General features: G+C 44.0%; 1 protein-coding gene across 1 annotated transcript in view; it reads right to left on the bottom strand.

The window, feature by feature from the left end:
- Positions 1-21,886, bottom strand: part of CLPB (ClpB family mitochondrial disaggregase) — a 1,931,888-nt gene that overhangs the window by 1,352,397 nt on the left and 557,605 nt on the right. Inside the window, exon 5 of the mRNA XM_069640284.1 lies at positions 2,609-2,737. Within this exon, the coding sequence (XP_069496385.1) occupies positions 2,609-2,737 (129 nt within the window). The remainder of the gene's footprint in view (positions 1-2,608; positions 2,738-21,886) is intronic.

Below are 21,886 nucleotides of genomic sequence, written 5' to 3'. Positions count from 1 at the left end.
GGCCTCTTCCACGACTTCGATGAGCTCTTCTTCAGAGGTCGTGTCCGTAGTTGGGGAGGTCCTCTGCCCTTTGGGTCACCTCAAAGGACATCTCCAGAACAAGCAGGGGACTTCGTCACTGGGTATAATTTAAAGCTCCAGAGTCCATTTCTTATTCTGTCATGTGGCCAGGAGAGTGTACCAAAAGTCAGTCACAGGGATTTTAAAGTTCCCTAGATCACTTATTTAGCTGAGACTTTACCTTTACCTTTGTCTTGGTCTGTGTCTTTGTGTTGGACTTGCCTTTCCATTGTGCTGTACATTTCCCTTGGTCTTTGAGGCAACTGCCACGCCCTGCCCTCTGGGTTTCTATACTACTGATGCAGGAATATCCCACCCCCTATCTGTGGTATTTCTGGGTAGGATTTTCTCTCCTCTACCTAGGATATCAACGGTTGGCTAGGCTTCTTTATTTTGGCTGATAACCCCGTAACTGCCATAGGGGTCTGGGCTACAGCCTGCAGTTTGCTACTCTCTAAGAATGTGTCTCCTAAGGTAAAGGCCTGACATTCTTCCGGCCCAGGATCAATATGATTTCTCCTATGTTCTGGTTTCACTGGCCCAGCCAACTCATTCTCTTCTGTGCTTTGCTGTTACTACATGGCCACCTTAGCATGACCAACACAGTTTTTTTCCTATCAGTCTCCTTCATCCCTACTTACTATACATGGCTGTATCTCGTGAACACTATCTTAACACCCACTAAGTCAGGAGGCTTGTTCTCCTTTTTTATGAAGGTGGTGATAAGAGTAATTGGAACAATGAGGAACCTGAATTGTAGGTCTATTTCCCCATCAGCTTTGATCCGTGTTATTGGTCCTTGCGTAAAGGTTCTTTCCTCCCCTTAGTGTGGACAGTGTTTGCATTTTTCATTAGGTTTTGTGGAACTTTTACTAATAGGGATTGGCGTGTTCCCCGAGATTACAAGAACCTGGAACACTATTTTGGGGCCAGGCAATGTTAAATTGGTAGTATGTGCACCAGATGCTCTGTTTTTTTGTGTCGCTGCCGTCAGTGCCATTGCCGCGAGCGTGTGTTTTTGCTACATGCTAGTTGTCGTCTACTTTACAATTTATGCTTGGCTCTGAATCGCGGCATCTCCCGAAGCTGGAGCACCAAATATGCCCTGCTTTTCAAATCTTGTTCTGTGTGCATGGTCCCATGGCTATGTGCCGAATGAAGTGAACAAAAGTGCTGATTCTGTATATGTCAAAAGGGGGTTCTTTCTGGGAGCAAAGGGCTGGGGGATCTAGAAGTAATGACTAAAGCTTACTCTCCTGACCCATGAAGCATATTTCCCCAACTGACATGGGAGCTTTTTAATACGTTTGGCAGTATCTGTACTGCTAGATCACCCATTGCTTTCGGGGTACGGTGGGGGAGGAAATTGCAGTCAGTGGCTCTCCTTAGGCCCCCAGTGGTTCCCGGCCCTCTTCCATGAGTAATAAACAAGCAACCTTGTCATACGTTGCAAAGGGATATTACAACAGTAATGCACCAGTGTTTCAGGTCTTGTGTCTGGGTGCATAGTGGTCACACTCCTCACATTATTCTACCTCCCTTAAAACTACCCTTTATGCTTCACTGGGCACTTTAACCTCTGCAGCACTGATACAAAGCGCAATGTTCTCTCTTGAACAAACTAAGCACTACAAGGGGAAGATGTGTTCCTAAATGGTATATCAATGTACTTCTATTGTTGTGGGCAAGGAGGGACTGTGGCACACAATAAGTAAGAAGCACAACAAATTGCACCATGCACTATACTATATATGCTAGTCCCCGATTATCATTTGTTTGTGAAATAACAACTCGGTTTCACCTTTACTGCACAATGACTGGTAAACATAATGTTAGACTTATCAATCAAAACTATTACAAATAAATGGAAAATCAAGAAAGAAGTTATAAAAGTAGATAATGTTGAAATGACACAGGTTTGAAAGAGCAGCCACTAGTCATGTAAATTATTAACAGGATCATCAGGTCCTGGTGCACACTTTTAGTAATTCAAATGTCAAAAAAGTATACTTTGGAGATGAATTGCCTTAATATATTTTATGAGAAACAATTTTAATGATTTTGAATGAGTGATCCGTAGCAATCACTTTCTAGTACATCCAAATATGAAAAAGTATATATATTCAAAATATGCACAACCACCTCCTCCCCATTCCCATTCATCTTTCCTTTAGGCTTATAGTGATAAACTACTAAATCTAAAATAACGGCAGTATTGTTTCGTTTATGCAGTTTAATATAGGGAAGAAGTGCGTTAAAAACAATTAATAAATACATGTTAGAACTAGTACCACAGTAGTTTACAAGTCGAGCACAGATGGATCTGTACGAATTACTGGAGATTGGGAAACAAACCTAAAACAAAAAAAACATTTGGATACCAAGAAATTCATAGGAAGCTATATTAAAAATCACACTGAAATGTGCATTAAAATAACACTATGTTGTCAAATGAAATCTCACAGCAGCCAGTTTAACTGAAGAAAGTTGTCTGGAGAAATGAAACTCTGATCATTGACCCACAAACCCAAGGGGCTGGGGCTCTTACCCTTTTCCAGCAGCTCTCGGATGGTACTATAGTCATCAGCAAGAACAGCATAATGCAGCGCGGTGCATCCCTTAAAACTGACGCGACTGTTTAGGCGGCTGCTGAATTCATCCTCCCTGGTAACCAGAACTGCATCAAAGATCAGAAGAAAGTAAATCAGCAGTCAAGACACCAAAGCTCTAGCCACCAAGAGCAAATACAAGACATTGCTAGCGTCAAAGAAAGGTAAAGTTACCAGGCTGACCAGTGTCCCTGCCTTCATACATGCCAGATGTCGTCCCTATAGAGATCTAACTGGAATTTGAAAAAGAGCTGGGATGCATATTCAGACCAATCCTGCATGCTGTCATCCTCTTACATGTTCCCAGCTGTCAGTCCGTTTTGCACCACGCATTAAAATAGGAATCAAACCAGCGACGTCATTTCACCAAAATGCCAGGGGTAGCGGAAGTGACATCACACGACCCTTGACCGCTGATGACATCACAGGAAATGATGTCATTTGACCCCACCCCAAAGTGATATCACGGGAAGCGATGGAGGGAAGCGATGGAACATGACCTTTCACCCGTTGACAAAACAGGAAGTGGCATCACATAGCATTGTACACTACGCAAAATATGGTTAGGATATCACTATAATGTAATGTACATTTCATACCTGAATTGATCGCCATATGTATCGTTAAGATCAGTGTGTATAGGCCCATATTACCAAATTACTGTGAATGCAAGCAGACGTCCATGACTAAATGATAATGATGTGTTATTATATAGCACTTACGCTTAAGCGCTTTACATAGAAGAAATATACACCCAATATCACCCAACCTGTGTTGGTACCCATTTATCGACCTCAGAAGGATGAAAGGCTGAGCTGAGGCGTTTGAGAACAGACTAAATCAGTGACTCACCCGGTGAAGTGTGCCTGAAATAAACCTTTAATGAGTCTAGCAATTATTGTATAGAATTCCAGAAAGACACATTTTTTTGCATTCCTATTCTTTCCTATTTAGATTCAGTGCTGAAAGTGTTAGACTGGTGGCCCACATGTTCTTATTTTTCTTCTTTTTCAAGGGGCCCGAACAAGAAAGCCAGCCACTCCAGAATTAAAGAGCCACATGGTGCTGGCCACAACCCAGGAGCTTGCATTGCAAAAAAAAAAAAAATATATATATATATATATATATATATATATATATGTCTTTTTTTATTTTTTTTTATTATTTTTTTTAGAGGTCGCAAGTTAGACCACAGAGGTCTCAAGGGAGACCTAGAGGTCGCACTTGCGACCTCTGGCGACCCCCAAATGACGTCCCTGAATCAAACCTAATAGCAGGGACGGAATGAGGTTGTATGAATGAAAGCGGATTGACCTCAGAGTAGACTAGTAGTCACTGCACTGAGTGCATTTAACTTATTCCTATGTTCTGTCCCCTTTCCTCCATACCTGTGAGAGACTAGCAAGCAATGAACTTAGGAAGGAGGATGGCAAGCAGACAAAATGATATTGTCAATTAAAAAAGTTCAGCAAAACACTCACACCCTGCGTCTGCTTTAGAACTGGAGTCAAGTGAAAAGTGCCTGTAGGAGGCATGTGGAGTATAACTGGTAGTGTCCCTGCAGATATTCTCCAGTGGAGCATACCACTGGAAGGCCACAGAAAGAGCCTTGACTCGAACAATGTGAGTATACATTACCTTTGATGGGTGAGGTTTTGCTAACTGCACCCTGTGACGTGTATTTTACCACCCCTACCTCTGGATCCTTCCCTCTACCCCCATGGGGGTGTCTAAGATCCCCCCCCCCCCGGCCCCCAGCAGGTGCTTTGGTATGTGTAGGGGTAGGGAAAAGCATATATCTGGCACCGTGCACCCGTAATGAGAGCAGGTGATCAACCCCCTGCAGTGGGTGGGCTTCTACTCATTAATCAGCTCAGGAGTTGTTTACCAATGTCACATATATTGTTATGTCGGACCTATGCACAGCATGTGATTCTAAGCAGATTAACAAACATCAGAAATATTGTTATTGACAGTCCACTGCTCACACCATCCAGTAACCCTTCATATGTGTATTAAAGGACATGTACCATCTATAACGCATCAGTACACAATGCATTTAGATCGATGCCCATGTTCATATACATATCACTGAGTAATGAACATTCAATGAATGCTTCCTACACTCTAATGTAAAAAAATACATCTTTTAATTATCAGAAATGTGTAATAAAGAAACATTGTCATTATTATCATCACTATACATAACATACTTGAAAATGCTAAAAAGTCATTAATGAAAAAGTTTAAATCATTGGCATTGCCTCTACCTCAAATCAATACTAAGACTGATCAACCTTCACCAAAAAACCATAGTCACCTTAAGAACCAACTACCTACAATAAGAGGGGAACTGTGACAGAATAGAGGGAGTTGGGGCTTCTATGCGCACAATAAAGGAGGGGCCTTGGATCCTCCGACACAGAGGGACTGACCTGAAGGGGGTTCCAAGCCAACTAATACGGGGCAACATCTCCACCGGAACCTCGGTACGAGGTCTCGCCTGCTCTCCCCCTTCTGCACAACCTGCGACAAGGATTGCCTCCCTACTCCCCGCCCCGCGAGGGATAGTACGCAGGCACTTGAAAACGTCTGCAACCGTAAGGAGCTCCCAAGCAGGAATTACAACCCCAAAGCCACCTGAACCGCATGACGCTGATAGGTCATTCTGCTCCTGCCACCATGTCTTAACAACAAAAATCCCACAAATCAGCAGATATAGCTACCTTGCTGCAGCCACAGGACAAGGGGAAGAAAACCAGACTCTCCTCGACTCACTCGTCTGAGAGACCAACAGGGCAATGAGCAACAAAAGATTATATTCAATCCCTCTTGTCGGATATAAAAGTCGAATTCTGTAATTCCATGACCGAAATTTCTTCGACGGTAGAGCGTCTTGAGAGTCGAATGGAAGAGCTAGAACACAGAGTCAGTGAAACTGAAGACCAGGTGCTAGACCACGCAGCACAGCTGATAGATCTACACAGGAAACTCCAGACACTGGAGGAGAAAAACGATGGCATAACTTTTAATCAAGAGGACATCGAAAACAGGACCCGTAGGAACAACATGAAGATCAGGGGAATTCGGGCAGTCACTGACCACACCCTAACCTATGTGGGTGACCTCTTCCAATCTCTCCTCCCGGATTGCGATAAAGCAATGCTGTTACTGGATCGCACTTATATGCTTTGTGCCCATAAGAGAACCTCCTCAAGTGATCCACCAGATGTGATCACCCTTTTCATACAAAGCAGGAGATCATGACGGTGAGCCAGATACAGGGCGACAACCTACCAAGGGACACTTATCCAAATCTTCCAAGACCAGGCAACAGCAACGGTGCAAAAGTGCAGCACCCTTAAGCCCATGACTTCACTTCTCCAATTAGCTTTCGAGGGCCAGACTCGAATAATTCATTCCCTGGAAGAAGCAGAGGGCTTCCTGACAGGGGGACCCTCAACCCCAGAGGTGGACCCCGCAACTGCATCACCCAGAGGCGGAGCGGGGACTATTCCGAAGCCTCGACGAAACACATGGGCAAAAGTAGTGGCGAAGGGATGGAAACCGGGACACTCGCTGCAGCAGACGTGACCACTTCCAAAGGGCCCATCCAACTGTGCTTTAGCATGACATCGATCAACATGCTGCCCCTCGGCTCCCCATGTTGCGAGACAAAACGAGCTTGGGCTCTACACGGCATATGCTATTCACGAGTATACTATTACTCACTGGCCAAATAGCCTAAAGGCCAAGTTTTGTTATGGTTTTACTGTTTAAGTTTACTGTTTTCAAAAAAGTTGAAAATCGGGTTGCGACAAAAAGAGAGGAAGACCAGGTCACTTCATGCCAGCTGAATGTCCTCAGAACCCGACCCTGACCCCCCCCGCTATTAGATGAGACAGAACCACAGGAGACCTCCCCGCCTCACCAAAAACTTTGATTTGTTACCCTCAACATACAGGGCCTGAACTCTTCCAACAAGCGGAGATCGGTGCTCCAACGCCTGGGGGACCTGGCCAGTTCAATCATTTTTTTCCAAGAGACCCATCTGGTTAAAGCAGACTTTTCACACCTGCGGATCTGAGCATTCCAGAGTCCAGTATCTAGCATCCAGCGGCCCCAAAAGAGGCTGCACAGCAACCCTTCTGGCGAAAGGCATCCTATTTAAAGAGCTGGAGGTACTCAAGGATCCTGAAGGGCGATACATGGGCATCAAAGTTAAGCTTTTCGACCAATTATATACCCTAGTCTCCCTCTATGCCCCAATGAGAGACAGGAAGCCTCCTTGCTAAACTTGGAATCTAACTTATGCCCTTTCCTGGTGGTCCAGGTGGTGATGGAGTTCCGGACCCCCAGATTGATAAATCCCACCAACCATCACCAAGAGACTTCAAAATTGCCCGTGGCCTGCTACATTTTTTTAAATCCCTGGAAGTGGGGGACGCATGGAGGGTATTACAACCAGAAATGAAGGACTTCTCCTTTTACCCACATGTACACCGCGCCTCTTCCCGTATTGACCTTTTACTGACCAGTCCCCAGCTCCGACAATATACCGACGACATAGTGATAGGCACAAAGGTAATATCGGATCATGCTCCTGTCATCCTCAAGACCCGAACTCACAATCCAGACTCCCCTTCTAGGCCTAGATGGTCTCTATATGACCCAATTCTAAATGACATGGCACTTAGACACCTTAACCAAAGCTATATACAACTACTTCAAAGAAAATGAAGTGGGACCCACTTCAGTAGCCACCAGGTGGGAGGCAATGAAAGCAGTTATCAGAGGGGAACTGATTGCTCAGGGGGTGGCTTACAGAAAACGCAGAGCCCGTAACAGTGCGGTTTGGAAAAAGAATTAGAGTCAGCCGAACTAATCCATAAAAAGGGGTGGTCTCCCAAAGCAACCCAAGCTCTACGAGTTGCGTGTAATAAACTGGAAGCCCATTATGCTGAACAAACAGCTCAAACTCTCATATGAACTAAGCAAAGCTATTACGCCCACAGCAATAAAGCAAATAAATTCCTGGTCAGAAAACTAGCAAAAGCCCGAACACGGATCTTGATTATTGGATTAAAATACTCCAATGGCTCCACCCAATATTCAGAGCAAGCCAAACTACAGCTAGCAACATCACATTTAATTAATACTATGTCGGCCACTCCCAGAACGTTATCCCAACAGTCATATTGATGAAGCCGCACTACCTGGCCTCTCAGAGGTGGACAAGGAATCCCTTGAGCTACCTATCACCACATAGGAAGTAGAGGCAGTTATAAAAATGTTGAAAGCTAGGGCCCGTGATCCCGATGGAATCTCACCCAAATTTTATAAACTCTTTAAGGCCTCCTTCATAGGACCTCTGACAGAGCTCCTGAACCCATTCCGGGAATCTGGCATCACAACCCCCTCCATGCAGGAATCCACCACTATCCTGCTGTTAAAGCCAGTAAAAGACCCAAGAGACTGTGCCTCATATAGGCCTATCTCGCTTCTTAATATAGATGTGAACATCTAATCAAAAGGTGCTAGCTAATAGACTGTCAAGGATCATCCCTAACATTATTAATGCCGATCAAACAGGCTTTATACTGGGAGGAAACACTGGAGGCAATATCCGCTGGGCCATGAATCTTATAGAGGTGACAAAGACGGAACAGCAAAAACTGGCGCTGCTCACCCGATATTCAACTAAAGCATTTCACAAGGTAGATTGGACCTATATGCTATTGGCCCTCAAAGCATTCCGTTTTGGACCCCTTTTCCGCAGGATGCCAATAGCTAACTATAGGTCCCCGAGAACGGTCCTAAAGGTAAACCAGAAACTGTCGGCTCCCATCCCATTCTCATGTGGAACAAGACAGGGATGCCCGCTTTCCCCACTAATCTTCGCCCTAATTATGGAGCCCTTTGTCCAACATATCCATAACAATACCACTATTGAAGGAGTGTGCATAAAAGAAGATCACTATAAAATATGATACGCAGGCAATTTTATGCTGTCACTCACTAACAGAAGACGCGGATTCTGATTCAGGGCTACATGTACCTTCCTCTTTCTGTCCTCTGGACCATCAGGTACCCCCTGAAATTATCACTTTTGAGAAATGTATCCTAAAAGACCTACATTCCCTTAAAAAAGAAAAAAACAACTATCATCACAACATCTCGAGGGACGAAAACCAAGCCATTACCTAAAAATCGCTCATTGGTTATTTAACCTGCGGACAAAGGTGGCGGCATTGTCCTGATGACATCAACCCAATATCTAGCCATGGTTAACAATCTCTTAGCCGATGGCATTAGCTACATGAAAATCAAACAAGATCCAACTAAAAACATCTTCAATGAGATTTCTGAGATCGCTAGCTATGCCAGGGAGAGAGATTGGATTTCCCAAAAAGAATTTAAATTCCTAACCAACAACCAAGAGAGGATACCTACCATCTATGCCCTCCCTAAGATTCACAAGAATTTTTTTAGTCCACCAGGACGGCCGATCGTATCTGGATGTGGTTCGATCCTTGAACCGTTTCTAAATTTATAGACTTTTCCCTGAAAGCTGTAAGTGTCCTGACCCCCACATATTTACGTGACACTACCCATGCCATTCAAATCTTTGAAGACCTACCCTTTGATCCTACATTACATTTGCTAGTAACGATGGACATCAAATCCCTGTATACTAGTATACCGCAGGGTGAGGCGATTGAATGCATGAGGAGACAACTAATTAAATATGGCCTACAGAACAGAGTCCCTGTCCCTTTCATTGTTGAGCTACTATCACTGGCCCTTGGCAAAAGCTACTTCGACTTTGATGGTCGGTATTACCTCCAGACAAAAGGGACAGCTATGGGCGTGACTTTTACGCCAAGTCTTGCTATCATTTACATGTCAGAGTTCGAGGAGACAAATATTTTTGCTGAAAAGAATCCATTTAAAAGTCAGATATACCAATGGAAGAGGTATATCGATGATATCCTCTTCATTTGGGAGGGCTCTAAAGACTCTCTTGACAATTTCCTAGTTTGGTTGAATAACGTAAACTCTGATATTCAATTCACAATGGAATCCAGTGAGATCATGGTCAACTTCCTGGATCTGGAAATAAAACATCAAGAAGGACGAATAAAGTTCAACCTTTTCCGTAAATCAAGTGATAGAAATACTCTTCTTCACTTTTCCAGTGACCACCCGAGACACCTTAGAGAGAATCTCCCTTTTGGCCAGTTTCTTAGAATTAGGCGGAACTGCACTGACATTGATAATTTTTACCAACATGCACAAGACCTAGACAGAAGATTGACCCAGAGAGGCTACCCACGCCACATAATTTCTAAATCAAAAAAACGTGCAAGATTTTACAACAGGGAGGCTCTATTGACACCGGAAACTAAAACTTCTGATCCTTGTATTAGGACCACCTGTGTCATTACATATGGGACCCACGCTCAATTAAATTAATTTCCAAATATTGGCCCCTGACCCGTCTTTGCCTTAAGGATGAGCCAGTTCCCAGATTTGCATACAAACGCAGCAAGAATCCAAGGGACCACCTTGTTCACTCAAGATTTCTGAAACCAGCACCAAGAGTGGGATTTTGGCATCTGCGGAGCACTGTGGGCCATTTTGCCTGCGGTAATTGTACCGCCTGCAACTTTACAAGAAAAACTAAGGAGTTTGTGATTAATGGAAGACCTTGGACCTTCCCCAACCTCACGAACTGCAAAAGCAAACAAGTGGTGTACATTATTGAGTGTCCCTGTGGCCTCAGATACGTGGGCCAGACGATGCGCGCAGCCCACCTTAGAATCTGTGCACACTGGTCCAGAATTCATTGCAAAGATCATGAGTGCACCACTCGTAAGCCACTTTGTAGAACTCCACCACTCTGTTGATGACATCAGTTGGTGGATCGTAGACATAGTTGTCCATTCATCAAATGCCCTTGCGAATCTTCTATCCAAAGAAGCCCGTTGGATCCACCGGCTTGACTCTTTCCGTAATGGCTTCAATGAGGAATTCATACCTCCTATATGATTCCCCCGGGTCTCTACACGGCTGACATGTGCAAGTATTCTTCTTAACCTTGCACCTTGTTCACCTGACCAGCCTTCATCTCTCACCTGACCTGTCTGGTGTGCTCCGTCGGCCCTTTGTCTCCCTAGTGCCATGCTGGGACCTTGCTTTGCTGTCCACATCTGCATCAACATGGCTGATCTTTCTATATAAAGGTCATCCCTCACTATGAGGACGCGGACCCCGATACAGGGCTACATGTACCTTCCTCTCTCTGTCCTCAGGACCTCATTGCCCCAGTCCCTCCTCAGTTCTGGGCTCCCGCACCAGTACTTGGCATTACCCTCCCTGAGGGTTTGACTACCCCATGGATTTGTTTCCATTTGAATTTGTTTCCACATTATTTTGGGACCGGCTATTAACCCTATTGAGGGGTTTGTTGCCCCGCCGATTCGCTCTACACCACGCAGCATTGCTGTTTCTCATAGCACCAGCACGCCCCGTGTTTTCACTCAGGCTTTGTTTACTTTCTGCAACAGGTGCCCCGCCTCTCGCGCCATTGGCTCCTACGCCTCCGACGGTCTCAACTTTGGCGAACGTTGTATGCTGGGCGTAAGACACACCCTTGCTCGGCTCGCCAGGGAGAGGGTTGCCATGACAACCATCCCTCTACCTGCCAGCCGCTTTTCATTAATCCCCAGCTGCCCGGCGCGTGAAGGTCCCTTCTGAGGAGCTTGTTCAAGCACGACGTGGCAACTTTTCCCTTGCCGTATGCTCCGACCCCAGTAAGCTGTCCTGCAGAACCACCCCCGTCCTGATCTAGCACAGGTAAGCGGTACATTTACTGATTCACTTTAGGGCCCCCAGTCCCTTGGCACGCTCTGGGGTCGCCTTTAACTCTGCTGTTTTTCCTTCACCACAGTTATGCGCACTTGGCGCCCCGTTTTGTATCTTTTACATTTTGCGAACACGTGATGCGTGGTGCCCCACTGTAGATGTTTCCATCCACCACCACTAATATGTACACTACTTTTTTTTGTTTTGGTGTATTATATCCATCGGGCAACTTCGTGTTCCTTTTCTTCTCTCACAGCATCATCTGTGCCACCGGATTTGGTACGGCTCTCAGTCCATTCTGGACTGACCCAGTTCTATTCAAACCCTTTTCTCCATTCCAGCTCCTTCTGGCATTGTAAATACAGGTAACTTTTCGGCCATTTTAAACATCCCCTCCTCCCTTCTCTCTCTCTCTACTGGGACCTGCAACACGCGCCATATTTTACGCTCACCAGTCCATTCAGTGCATGCTCGCACTTTCACTACCGGTATCCGCTATATGTGCCCCAATATTCTTTCTACCCACCCGTTTTGACTCCTTCCCTGCAGTTGCCTGCGGTGCTTGAATACATCCCGGGTTTTGAGTCCTCTGACCACTCCTATTTCTTTGCCTATCGACTTTTGCTACTTCTGAGCCCACATCTACTGGGCACCACCACATCGGGTTTGTGCACAACTACCCCTTAACACACTTTTACTGTTGCTTGTACACAGGGCTGTGTGCATCTGCCAATCCCGTAAGTCTTCTTTTCACCTTTTTTTCCCAGACCTGAGGCCGGTTCCCTTCTGTGCTTGTTCTCACAGTCGCTGAACCCCCTTCACAGCTAGTTGGAACGCTGGCCTAGGTCCACCTCATCTGGCTGAATTCAGAAGTAAGAATCCTTAATACATCGGGACAGTAGGGTCACAGACTCCCCCTGCCCATTCAGGGTGAGTGATCCGTGTCTGTGTGACAGTGGTCTACCGATTTTAATATTCCAATGAATATGTCCTTTGAGTACTTTTTGTATCAATTTATGTCCTACCCTTCTCTGCCCCCTTTAGGGAGAAAGACTACCATACCACTTAATCCCTACCCTGAGGAAGGCTCTGACTGCTGTTTGTCAGTTTGGCACGCCGAAACGTGATACTCATGTGTTTTGTTCCCTCCCTGTTTGGAAATACTTTTGGGAACAAGTTTTTTGATATCTCATACACGTTGGCAGACAACCACATGGTAGACAATCATATAAACCATGTTGACTGAATGATTCCATTCTCACCTGCCAGGCTAATTTTTTATACACCCTGGTAATACCTAGTCCACAGGAACAATCCTTTTCCTGGGAGGATACTTTCATTAAATTAAGTTTGTGGAAAACTATCCAGACTGTTCTTTGATGTGTATACCCCATTGGGTGTACTTATGTACATGAGGGTGTAATTATGTACATATGATGAATGTTATGTTCTATGTCTCTTTCTTGTTTTGATTATTATCATTAATATGTTTTCTTTAACCTGTGTAAGAATGTCATTTGAACAACAATATGTGTTTTGAATAATACATTTATTGTTTTGTACTCTTAGGTCCTCTTTTCTTTGGATTTTGCTCCTGTGACTTTCTTTTTTGAAAGTATATACCTTGTACTAATATGGAGATTCAACTGAAATAATTGACAGAAGTTAGGACTGTCACTAGCATGGGTACCTCTTTTGGTTTTCTGTGTAAAATATGTTATTTGCCCCTGCCCACGCTTGCACACTGGGGCACACCTATTGTTTGTATATATACTCACTAACAGTCAATCATCGCTCCTAAAAGTAGTGACAGAGCCGAACGCCTTTGAGAAAGGTGCAGGTTTTTCCCTCAATTATGCTAAATCGGGGGCTCCAAGGGTGGGGATGTCTAGCAACAAAATCAATCTCTTCCGCCTAATCTGCCCACTGGAATGGAGCCCTAAAATGAAAAAATATCTGGAGGTTAACATCGTGGCGAACCCTAAAAATCTTTATACAGATAACTTCCCTCCCTTCTTCAGCAACCCAGAGGCAGACCTGAAGAGGTAAGCAACCCAGGGAATTTCACCGATGGGAAGAATCACGGCATGCAAGATGAAACTTTTGCCCAGATTACTATATCTATGTTCGGCTCTTCCAGTTGAGATCCCCCTAAAACCCTTTCGTCAGCTCCAGAGACTGGTCGCCTGATTCATTTGGAAAGGGGGCAAAGCACAGATGCCACTAAAGGTTATGACAGGTGTGGCCAGATGGGGTGGAATGGGCGTTCTGAATCTCTGCAACTGCTACGTGGCGGCCCAACTGGTGAATATCCTGGGGTGGTCAGATACTGCAAACCCTCCGAAATGACTTATTGAACAAGCCCGTAGCCTGCTTCCACTCTGTTCCTTCCTATGCATATCGGCACCTGTGTGCAAATATTAGTCATCCTCCCTCTCCTCCACCAAAACAATCCTGAAAATATGGGATTGGGCCTTACGATCTCCTAAAGGCATGAGCCCACACTCGCCTATCTTTCGGAACCCAGACTTCAACCCAGGTCTGTCTGGAGCCAGCGAATTTCAGGTCTTGAAGTGGGGGGGACAGGGTGGGGACTGAGGACAATCTCTCAACTATTCAAGGAAGGCTCGCCACTCACTTTCGAGGAATGCAAAGTTGCCTTTACTCTCTCAGAATCAGATAGATTCTCCTATGCACAGATCCAACACTGGATCACCCAACCACCTATCAAACGGGGGGCCACAACAGCGCTCCCCTCCCTAGAACATACGCTTCAAGAGGGTCCCCAACGAGGACTCATTACGTAATTATACAAATTACTCCAAGAAGATATGCTATCGTTACAGCCCACGTATATGACCCAGGGGGAGGCAGACCTAGGACACCCAATAGACGATCAAGTGTGGGTAGACATTTGGACCAGTAATAACAAAGCATCCAAGTGCATCACCAATAAAGAGCGTGCTTTGAAACTATTATATCGCTGGTACTACTCTCCAGCATGTTTGCATCGAGTTAAGGATTCACTTGACCCCAGATGTTAATGTTAAAGGATATTTGTACCGCGCACTATCACTACCAGAGTGGTCCCCTGGCGCTCTGGCGGATCTGAAACAAAAAGGGGGTGGGTTAGGCGTGTTAGTAGGACTAAGTCTGGAGAAGAGCAAGGGAGCTTTGAAGTACTGTTGGCAGCTTCAGTTCGGTTAACACTGTTCGCCAAGCATATTGGTGTGGTATTCGGTTCTGAGTCTGTTGTGTGATGTTGTGTGGGGGGGCTGTGTGGTGTGGTTGTTACAGTGTGGTGAAGTGCGTGCGGGTTGCTGCAGCTTTAAGAGATGTGGTTGTGTTTGGTTACAGAGTGAAAGGTGTGTGAGGAGTGGTGAGGTTTTTAGTAGGTTTTTTTCGGGTTGGATAGTAGCCTTGTTAGGAGAAATGCACATTCCTATTGCGTCTCTGCGATTTAGAGAAGGTTGTCTTCTTTCAGTGATTTAAGTTTTAGCATGATACGGCTGTCTCATCTCTCTGTCATTATGCTAAGTCAGCTACTTTTGTGTTTACATCTTTGTAGTCGGCTAGCCCTTTTATCCCAGTTTGCCTTTGCTGGAACCTAGTCTATTCGGATTGATTTACTTGCAAGCTACGGCCATACCCTACGTCCTTTCTGAGTGGGTAAGGTTGGTGGTGTTGGGCATGTATGCTATTTTTCTGTCCTCATGGGGTTGCCACTTATGTTCTGTTCCACCTAGCAATGTCTCTCCTGTTCTTGTAGGTGTTTCCCTTAGCCGGTTCTGGGTGTTGTCTGTGCCATCATATATTCTATCAGTCTGTTCTTTGTGTTTCCTGTTTGATTGTTTTAGTTTTTTCAATTTGGTTCCGAGGTGTTGAAGAGCCAGGTTATTAGAAGTTTTCTAAATTTTAGGTGGTCTCTGGTGTTTCTTAATTCTTGATCGGGAGGTTGTTCCAGGTTTTTGCGGCTAGGTGGGAGAAAGATGAGTCCCCAATCTTTTTCTTGACGTATGGTTTTCATTCCAGGCAGATTTCATCGCTTGATCTGAGGAGTCTCGTTGGCTTGTAGATGGTTATTTTCTTTTTTAGGAATTCTGCTCCCTGCCCGCTGATTGCCCTGAGTGTTATGCACATTGTTTTGGACGTGATACGATGTTTGATTGGGAGCCAATGTAGTATTTTTAGCACTGCAGTGATGTAGTCTCTTCTGGATAGTTTGAAGCAGAGTCTGGCTGCTGCATTTTAGATGCATTGTAATTTCTTCAGGAGGTATTCCGGCATCTCGAGTTAGAGGTTGTTTGCGTAGTCGATTCTTGACATGATGAGGGTGACGATTGTCAGTGTTTTGTGGGTGAAGGACAGGAAAGGTAGGATTCTTCTTGTGTGAAGGAGCAAGAAGCATTTCTTAATTATTGTATTTACTTGTGGTTGTAAGGTTAGAGTGTTGTCCATTAGGATTCCCAGGTTTTTATACTAACTTAGCTGGTGTAGGCGCGGTTCCCATTTCCGTCGGCAAGGGAATGTAGGTGTTGTTCTCTTGGTTTTTGTATATAATCATGATTTCTGTCTTTCCTGGGTTGATTTTTAAGTTGTTGGTGTTCATCCAGTCAAAGATTTCTTTTAGCCATTCTACTAGGGTTGAGTGATCAGCTTGTGTATCTTCGATTGTGTAGATGATTTGAGTGTCGTCTGCTTAGTTGTAGCATGTAATGTGTATTTTTTGAAGATCCTGATTAATGGAGTCTGCTAGATGTTGAAGTATAGTGGTGATAGTGAGGATCCTTGTGGTACTCCACAGTCGTTAACTCGTGGAGTAGATTTGAAGCGTTTTATCCATACAGTTTCTGTACTGTCTGCTAGTAATGATTTATTCCAGAGAAGTGCCATGTCTGTTATACCTAGATCTTCTAATCGTTTGATTAGGGTGTCATGGCTTACTGTGCTGAAGGGTGCCGATAGGTCGAGCAGAATCAGAGCGGAGGTTGTGTTGGAGTCTGCATTTATTTTTAGGTCGTCCCAGATGGATAGTAATTTTAATTTTATTAATAATGTGTTACAGTTTATTTTAAACTTTACACAAATAAATAAATAAATAAAAAATAAAAAACTAAAGATAAAATTTAAACATAACTAAGCTAAGACAAAAACTAAAAACTAGCCGAAAAAAAAACAATCGCATAATACATATATTGCTTATTGATAAAAAAAAAAAAAAAAAAACAATTAAGCACAACTCCGGCGTGTTATACTTATTATCCTAAACATTAATCGTTAATAAAATTGCTCCTACAAAAATATAAAGTTGCTCCTACGAAAATATAAAGATCACCAAACCTCTAATAGAGTCAGTATCATAATATCAGACAGGTTCATATATATATGTTCAGAGTTCTTTCAATTACCAACCAGACTCTAAAGGTAGCAATCTGCAGCTGCCGACTTTGCGTGTTCATAAGGCGAAGCCAAAATGCAGATTCCCCAATGGATGCCGTATCGTTGACAAAATTGCTATAACTTACTTTGTAAGTATCCATCATATTTACACATTTAGTTAGTACATGATTAGCGGTTTCTTTGCATCTGTTATCCTTACATAGTCGGCAATACCTCTCTGTGGAAGATAAACCATTATATTTGCTTTTATTAGACACCAGCGGTAAATTATCAACCCTCAATAGAAGTAAAAATCGCCTGAGTCTGCTTGATGGACAGAGGGTTAGATACGGCTGCATTTGCTTAAAGGAATAGAGCATATAGTGGATGAATTTGTATTTTGGAAGCTTATCCAGATGGGCGTAGTTTTCCAACCAGTCCCAGAGGGCAATTTTTTTGGACAGTGCATTTTATTGGGGATCATCAAACTTCTCTCCACTCTTAGTCCAGTTTATTACCCTCCGGAAGGCTTCAGTCTCCTTTTTAAGATGGCATTTGGTAGTTTCCTTTGTAGCTTCAATGGCAAATTCTTTCAATAACCGATTCTCTGGTTGATTAGAAATCCTAAGATAAAGTTCGGCTCTCCTTTTCAGGACAATGGAACCTAAAGAGGAAACCCCCACTTCCAATCTTAATAATGCCATTGGAATAGATTGGGGGAGCCCTAGGATTCTTCTCCAAAACTTCCCCTCTATGATTTGCAGCCAGTTTAAGTCCATTTGCAGCAGGGCTTCCAGCCCATAAACAACCATAGGGGTTAACACCTGGGTATATAATTGACGGATTCCGTGCAATGTAAATCCGCAGTTCTGTCTTGCAAATTGGCTAATCAAGGAAGTTACTTGAGCTGCCCGATGTTGTCTCATTTGAATACAGGAGTTATAGCCCGGCTTGACATCCATTTCGACCCCAAGATATTTATATTGCTGGGTGTACTTAACTTCAATTTCGCGCAGTAGAAGCCTATTCGCAGCATACTCCCATAACTTCAATGCAGATCTCCGTAGACCACTGAACGTGTGATCCATAATTATCAGATCGTCAGCAGTGGATTGTGCCGACGACAGGAGGACAATTATGGACACTTAAGATGGCATCTGGTAAATCATATGTATAAAGATTGTACAAAAACGGGGCCGTCACGCAGCCCTGCTTGACTCCATGATTCTGGGGGATCTCTACAGTCATATACCCCTGATTATTGAGTCTGCAAGCCACTGTATTGTCCTCATGCAATAATTTTAAATAATACAGAAGTATCTCAGGGCAGCCTAATAGCTCGAGTTTAGCCCACAGTTTTTCTCTGCGGACCGAGTCAAAAGCAGCCTTAAAATCGACGAACATGGCATATAGTGGCGGATTTCCTTTCCTCATGGCCTTTGAGAGTAAAGTGTCCAGGATAATTATATTATGAATCATTGAGTAGCCTTTCCTGAAGCCACACTGAAAAGTGTTGAGTATATCAGATTTAGCCACCCATTCCTCCAATTTATCAAGTAACAGTGAAGCAAAAAGTTTCCCTGTACAGTCAAGCATAGATAGTACCCTGAAGTTACAGGGATCTTTCCTATCACCTTTCTTGAAGATTGGTATTAAATAGGCATGCTGCCATGATTTAGGGATTTTTCCAACCGCAAGTACTTTCCCAAATAATATTCTTAAAAATTTGGCCCAGAATTCCGGTTGGCTTCTCAACATAGCATTTGAAAGTCTGTTAGGCCCAGCAGCCCTAGATGATTTAAGCCTTCTAATTTTCCAGAGTAAATGTTCAGTTGTTATATTGAGAGGGATGGACCTTGGGGTCACTTTTTCTACCGACTTTCCCATCTCCTTAGTAGGGATGTTGCGACCCATAAGGAAGTCCGTCCATTGACTAGAACTTATAGGGTTAATCAGATCTTTTCTACCACTGCCTCTGGCTTGGCCAAGAAGGGACCATATGCTTCTTGAATTTTTGGAACATATGGTTTGAACCATATTTTGCCATCGCCTAAGTTTTAGCTCGAACCTTTTAGCTTTAACATACGCTCTATACTTATTTTTTAGGGCTCTGCAAATACCATGATAGACCCAATGACATGCACTAGTACGTTTGGCTTGTCTAATTTCTGCTCTTAGCTTACGTTTAGCATCTCTAATGCTTTTGTCATATGTAACTGATGTTTTACCATCAATCGCTATCCGGTTAACTGCAGAAGTCGCATGTGTAGCGGAGAATGATGTAACCCAATGTTCCATTTCATTTATGAACATATTATGGAACTTGTACAGAGTATCATCATCTATGCCCTGCACCATGGTTACTGCTGCATTGATGTTTTTATCAGACCAGCATAGACGGGTGCCCGATTGGTTAGTTGTCATGTCCCCCAGGGGCTTAGTACATATGGTCGGCATACCAATGTTGCACTTCAGCACAAGCATTGAGTGGTCGCTCCAGTCGTTTGCAGAGATCTTAAGGTCGCTTACATTCATGGCCATCTGTGGACTCACAAATATATAGTCCAGGACGCTTTTTGCGGTCCCGCTGTGCCATGTATAATTTCCTGAATTATCGCTTGAGGTTCTGCCGTTAATCATCTCCATCTCCCAGCCGTTGAAGAAGTTCAGCCAAGAGATACCAAGTGGGTCTTCGAGATTATGTACCATATTGTTTGTTGAATTTAAAAAAGGATTAATAGATATGTCGACTGTACTTAGCATATGGCAATTAAAGTCCCCAGCGATAATTACCAATGTGTTAGACAGATCCATCACCCAGGCGGCCAACAACTCGTGAATTGCTTCTTGAAGGGATTCAATCTCATTACCACCCGGTGGACTATACAAATTAATAATAAGCATATTTTCTCTGCATCCCTCGCTTATGCTCTCCAGTTCTACTGCAATCATTTTATCACTGGATAATGTCTCCAGCTGTCTTGATGTAACCGTATTCCTGATACCTGTGATCAGGCCACCATAAGGTCTCCCTCTCTTTCCCTTCATCGCCAGAGACTGGTAGATTGTATAACCGTTGAGTATTATAGGAGATCTCAACCATGTCTCTTGTAGGCACATACATACATTTTCCGTTAGGAACTGGAGAGGGCCCACCGAGGAGAACAAATGCTTAAACCCTCTACAATTCCATGATACTAGTGAGGGGATTCAATTTTCTAACCAGGTTAGAACATTCTGGATGTCAGCCATCGCGACCCGGTCCTTTTTCAGATTTGGTGGAACTTCTGTTGTTTCTTTTGCTGCTGAGGGAGCTTTACGTGGCCATTTTGGATCCTCCTGATCGGGATCGGGATCCACTTCAATGTCAACGACTCGAAGATTGTCTTTATAGTTACGTATCAATTGGGCAGAGCAGATAAACTTGCAATGAATGGCTGAAACGTTGACGTTAGTAACTTGTAGAGGCTCAATAAATTCAAAATCATCCGATCTTAATACACGTAGTTGAGGAACACCGTGGAATCTGGTCATTAGCTCAGTTCTAGTGAGCCAACTGCTCTCACTTTGCTGGTATAAATTTTTAATGAGGCATATCCTGTTCTCTTTCTGAGGAGCCTCATTATCCTTAGGATTGTTCACCGGTTCCATTCTACTTAACTCTCTATCAGCTACTAAGTTATCTTTGCCACCAGTTACATGATTCTCCTCAAGCTGCTCTGAAACAGGTATGTTAATAGATGCAGATGCAATTCCATCTTCTATTACATCGTCTCCATCATCATCTGACAGTACCCAGCTTGTTAAGTAACCTACTTGCTTATCCTTACGTCTGCACCCGCCTGCAGTTGGTTTTCTTGGTTTTTTATTATTCTTCCCAGAAGGCTCAGTATCCGATATTGGCGGCGCCACCTCACAAGCCTTCTTCCTCATTGCCGCTCTTTTGGCTAGTCGCCGCTGTTTACGGGAGAGAAATACTTCAGGTGTATTGACTGCGTTGGGGGACGTTACGAGATTCTCCACACTCTCAGTTGCTTCTGGGTTAGATGCCGTATTCTCCCCTGGGTCTCTCGCAATAGTTGTCGCTGCGGCAGGATTTTGCGGAAGCAAATTTAGTGTAGTTTCCAATATGCGTCCACACATTTTAAGGAGGATCTTAAGGGCAAACTGCACAGATGCAACCGATGATTGTAGTTCGGCCAACTCCGTAGGGCTGGAAGATGCTGTATTGCTGTCCTCCACCTCTTTTGATTCCAGCTCAGAAACATTATGAATGTTCAGGTTAGGTGTGGTTGACAATCTCACAGAGCCCATTCTCGGAGATTTAGTAACTTCCTCCATTCGATTGCTCGGTGCCGGTTGCCCTACTTTAGCCACTGCAGGTGTCATAGATCTTTGCATGGAAAGACAGAGCTCCAGTAGAGAGTTATTATCTATATCTCCATAGCTCTCATGGTCCTGCGTGACCATATTGATCGCCTCTCCCTCATCCATGGTGGTAGAATTATTTTCCGGGTGCGGATTCACTGGGAAAAAATCTGTTATTGCTCTTTTAGTGGCTGGTGCTGGCTTTGATTGTTTATTTTTGCCCATCGCACCCTCTCCGTCCACTCGACTACTCCTTATTTTCCGCTGTCGCAAGTTGTAGCGTGCTTGGGACTTCTTACGTGAAGGCATGTAGTTATTTTGCTCTAAAAGATTAGCAATATAAAAAAAGAAGGCAAAACAAATATCAACTGCTTCGTGGTAAGTTGTGTTTGCCTTCAGAAGCTTGCTTTATCGGAGTTCAGGTCCAAATTTAATCTTTGTGCCCAATAAAAATACCTCACTATATGGGCACAGAAAAATCTCGTTTTGTTTGGCTCAACTAGCTGTCATGCACTGGGAGAGCTCCCACTAGTGGTAATCACAGCCCCATTTACTCAAATGGGAACCCCCACTCTGCAGGCAATACCACTATATCTGCTCAC

Source organism: Ambystoma mexicanum, chromosome 7q (genome assembly GCF_040938575.1).
Source record: "Ambystoma mexicanum isolate Mex_15411 chromosome 7q, UKY_AmexF1_1, whole genome shotgun sequence".
Lineage (NCBI taxonomy): Eukaryota > Metazoa > Chordata > Amphibia > Caudata > Ambystomatidae > Ambystoma > Ambystoma mexicanum.
This window is presented reverse-complemented; position numbering and strand designations above follow the sequence as displayed.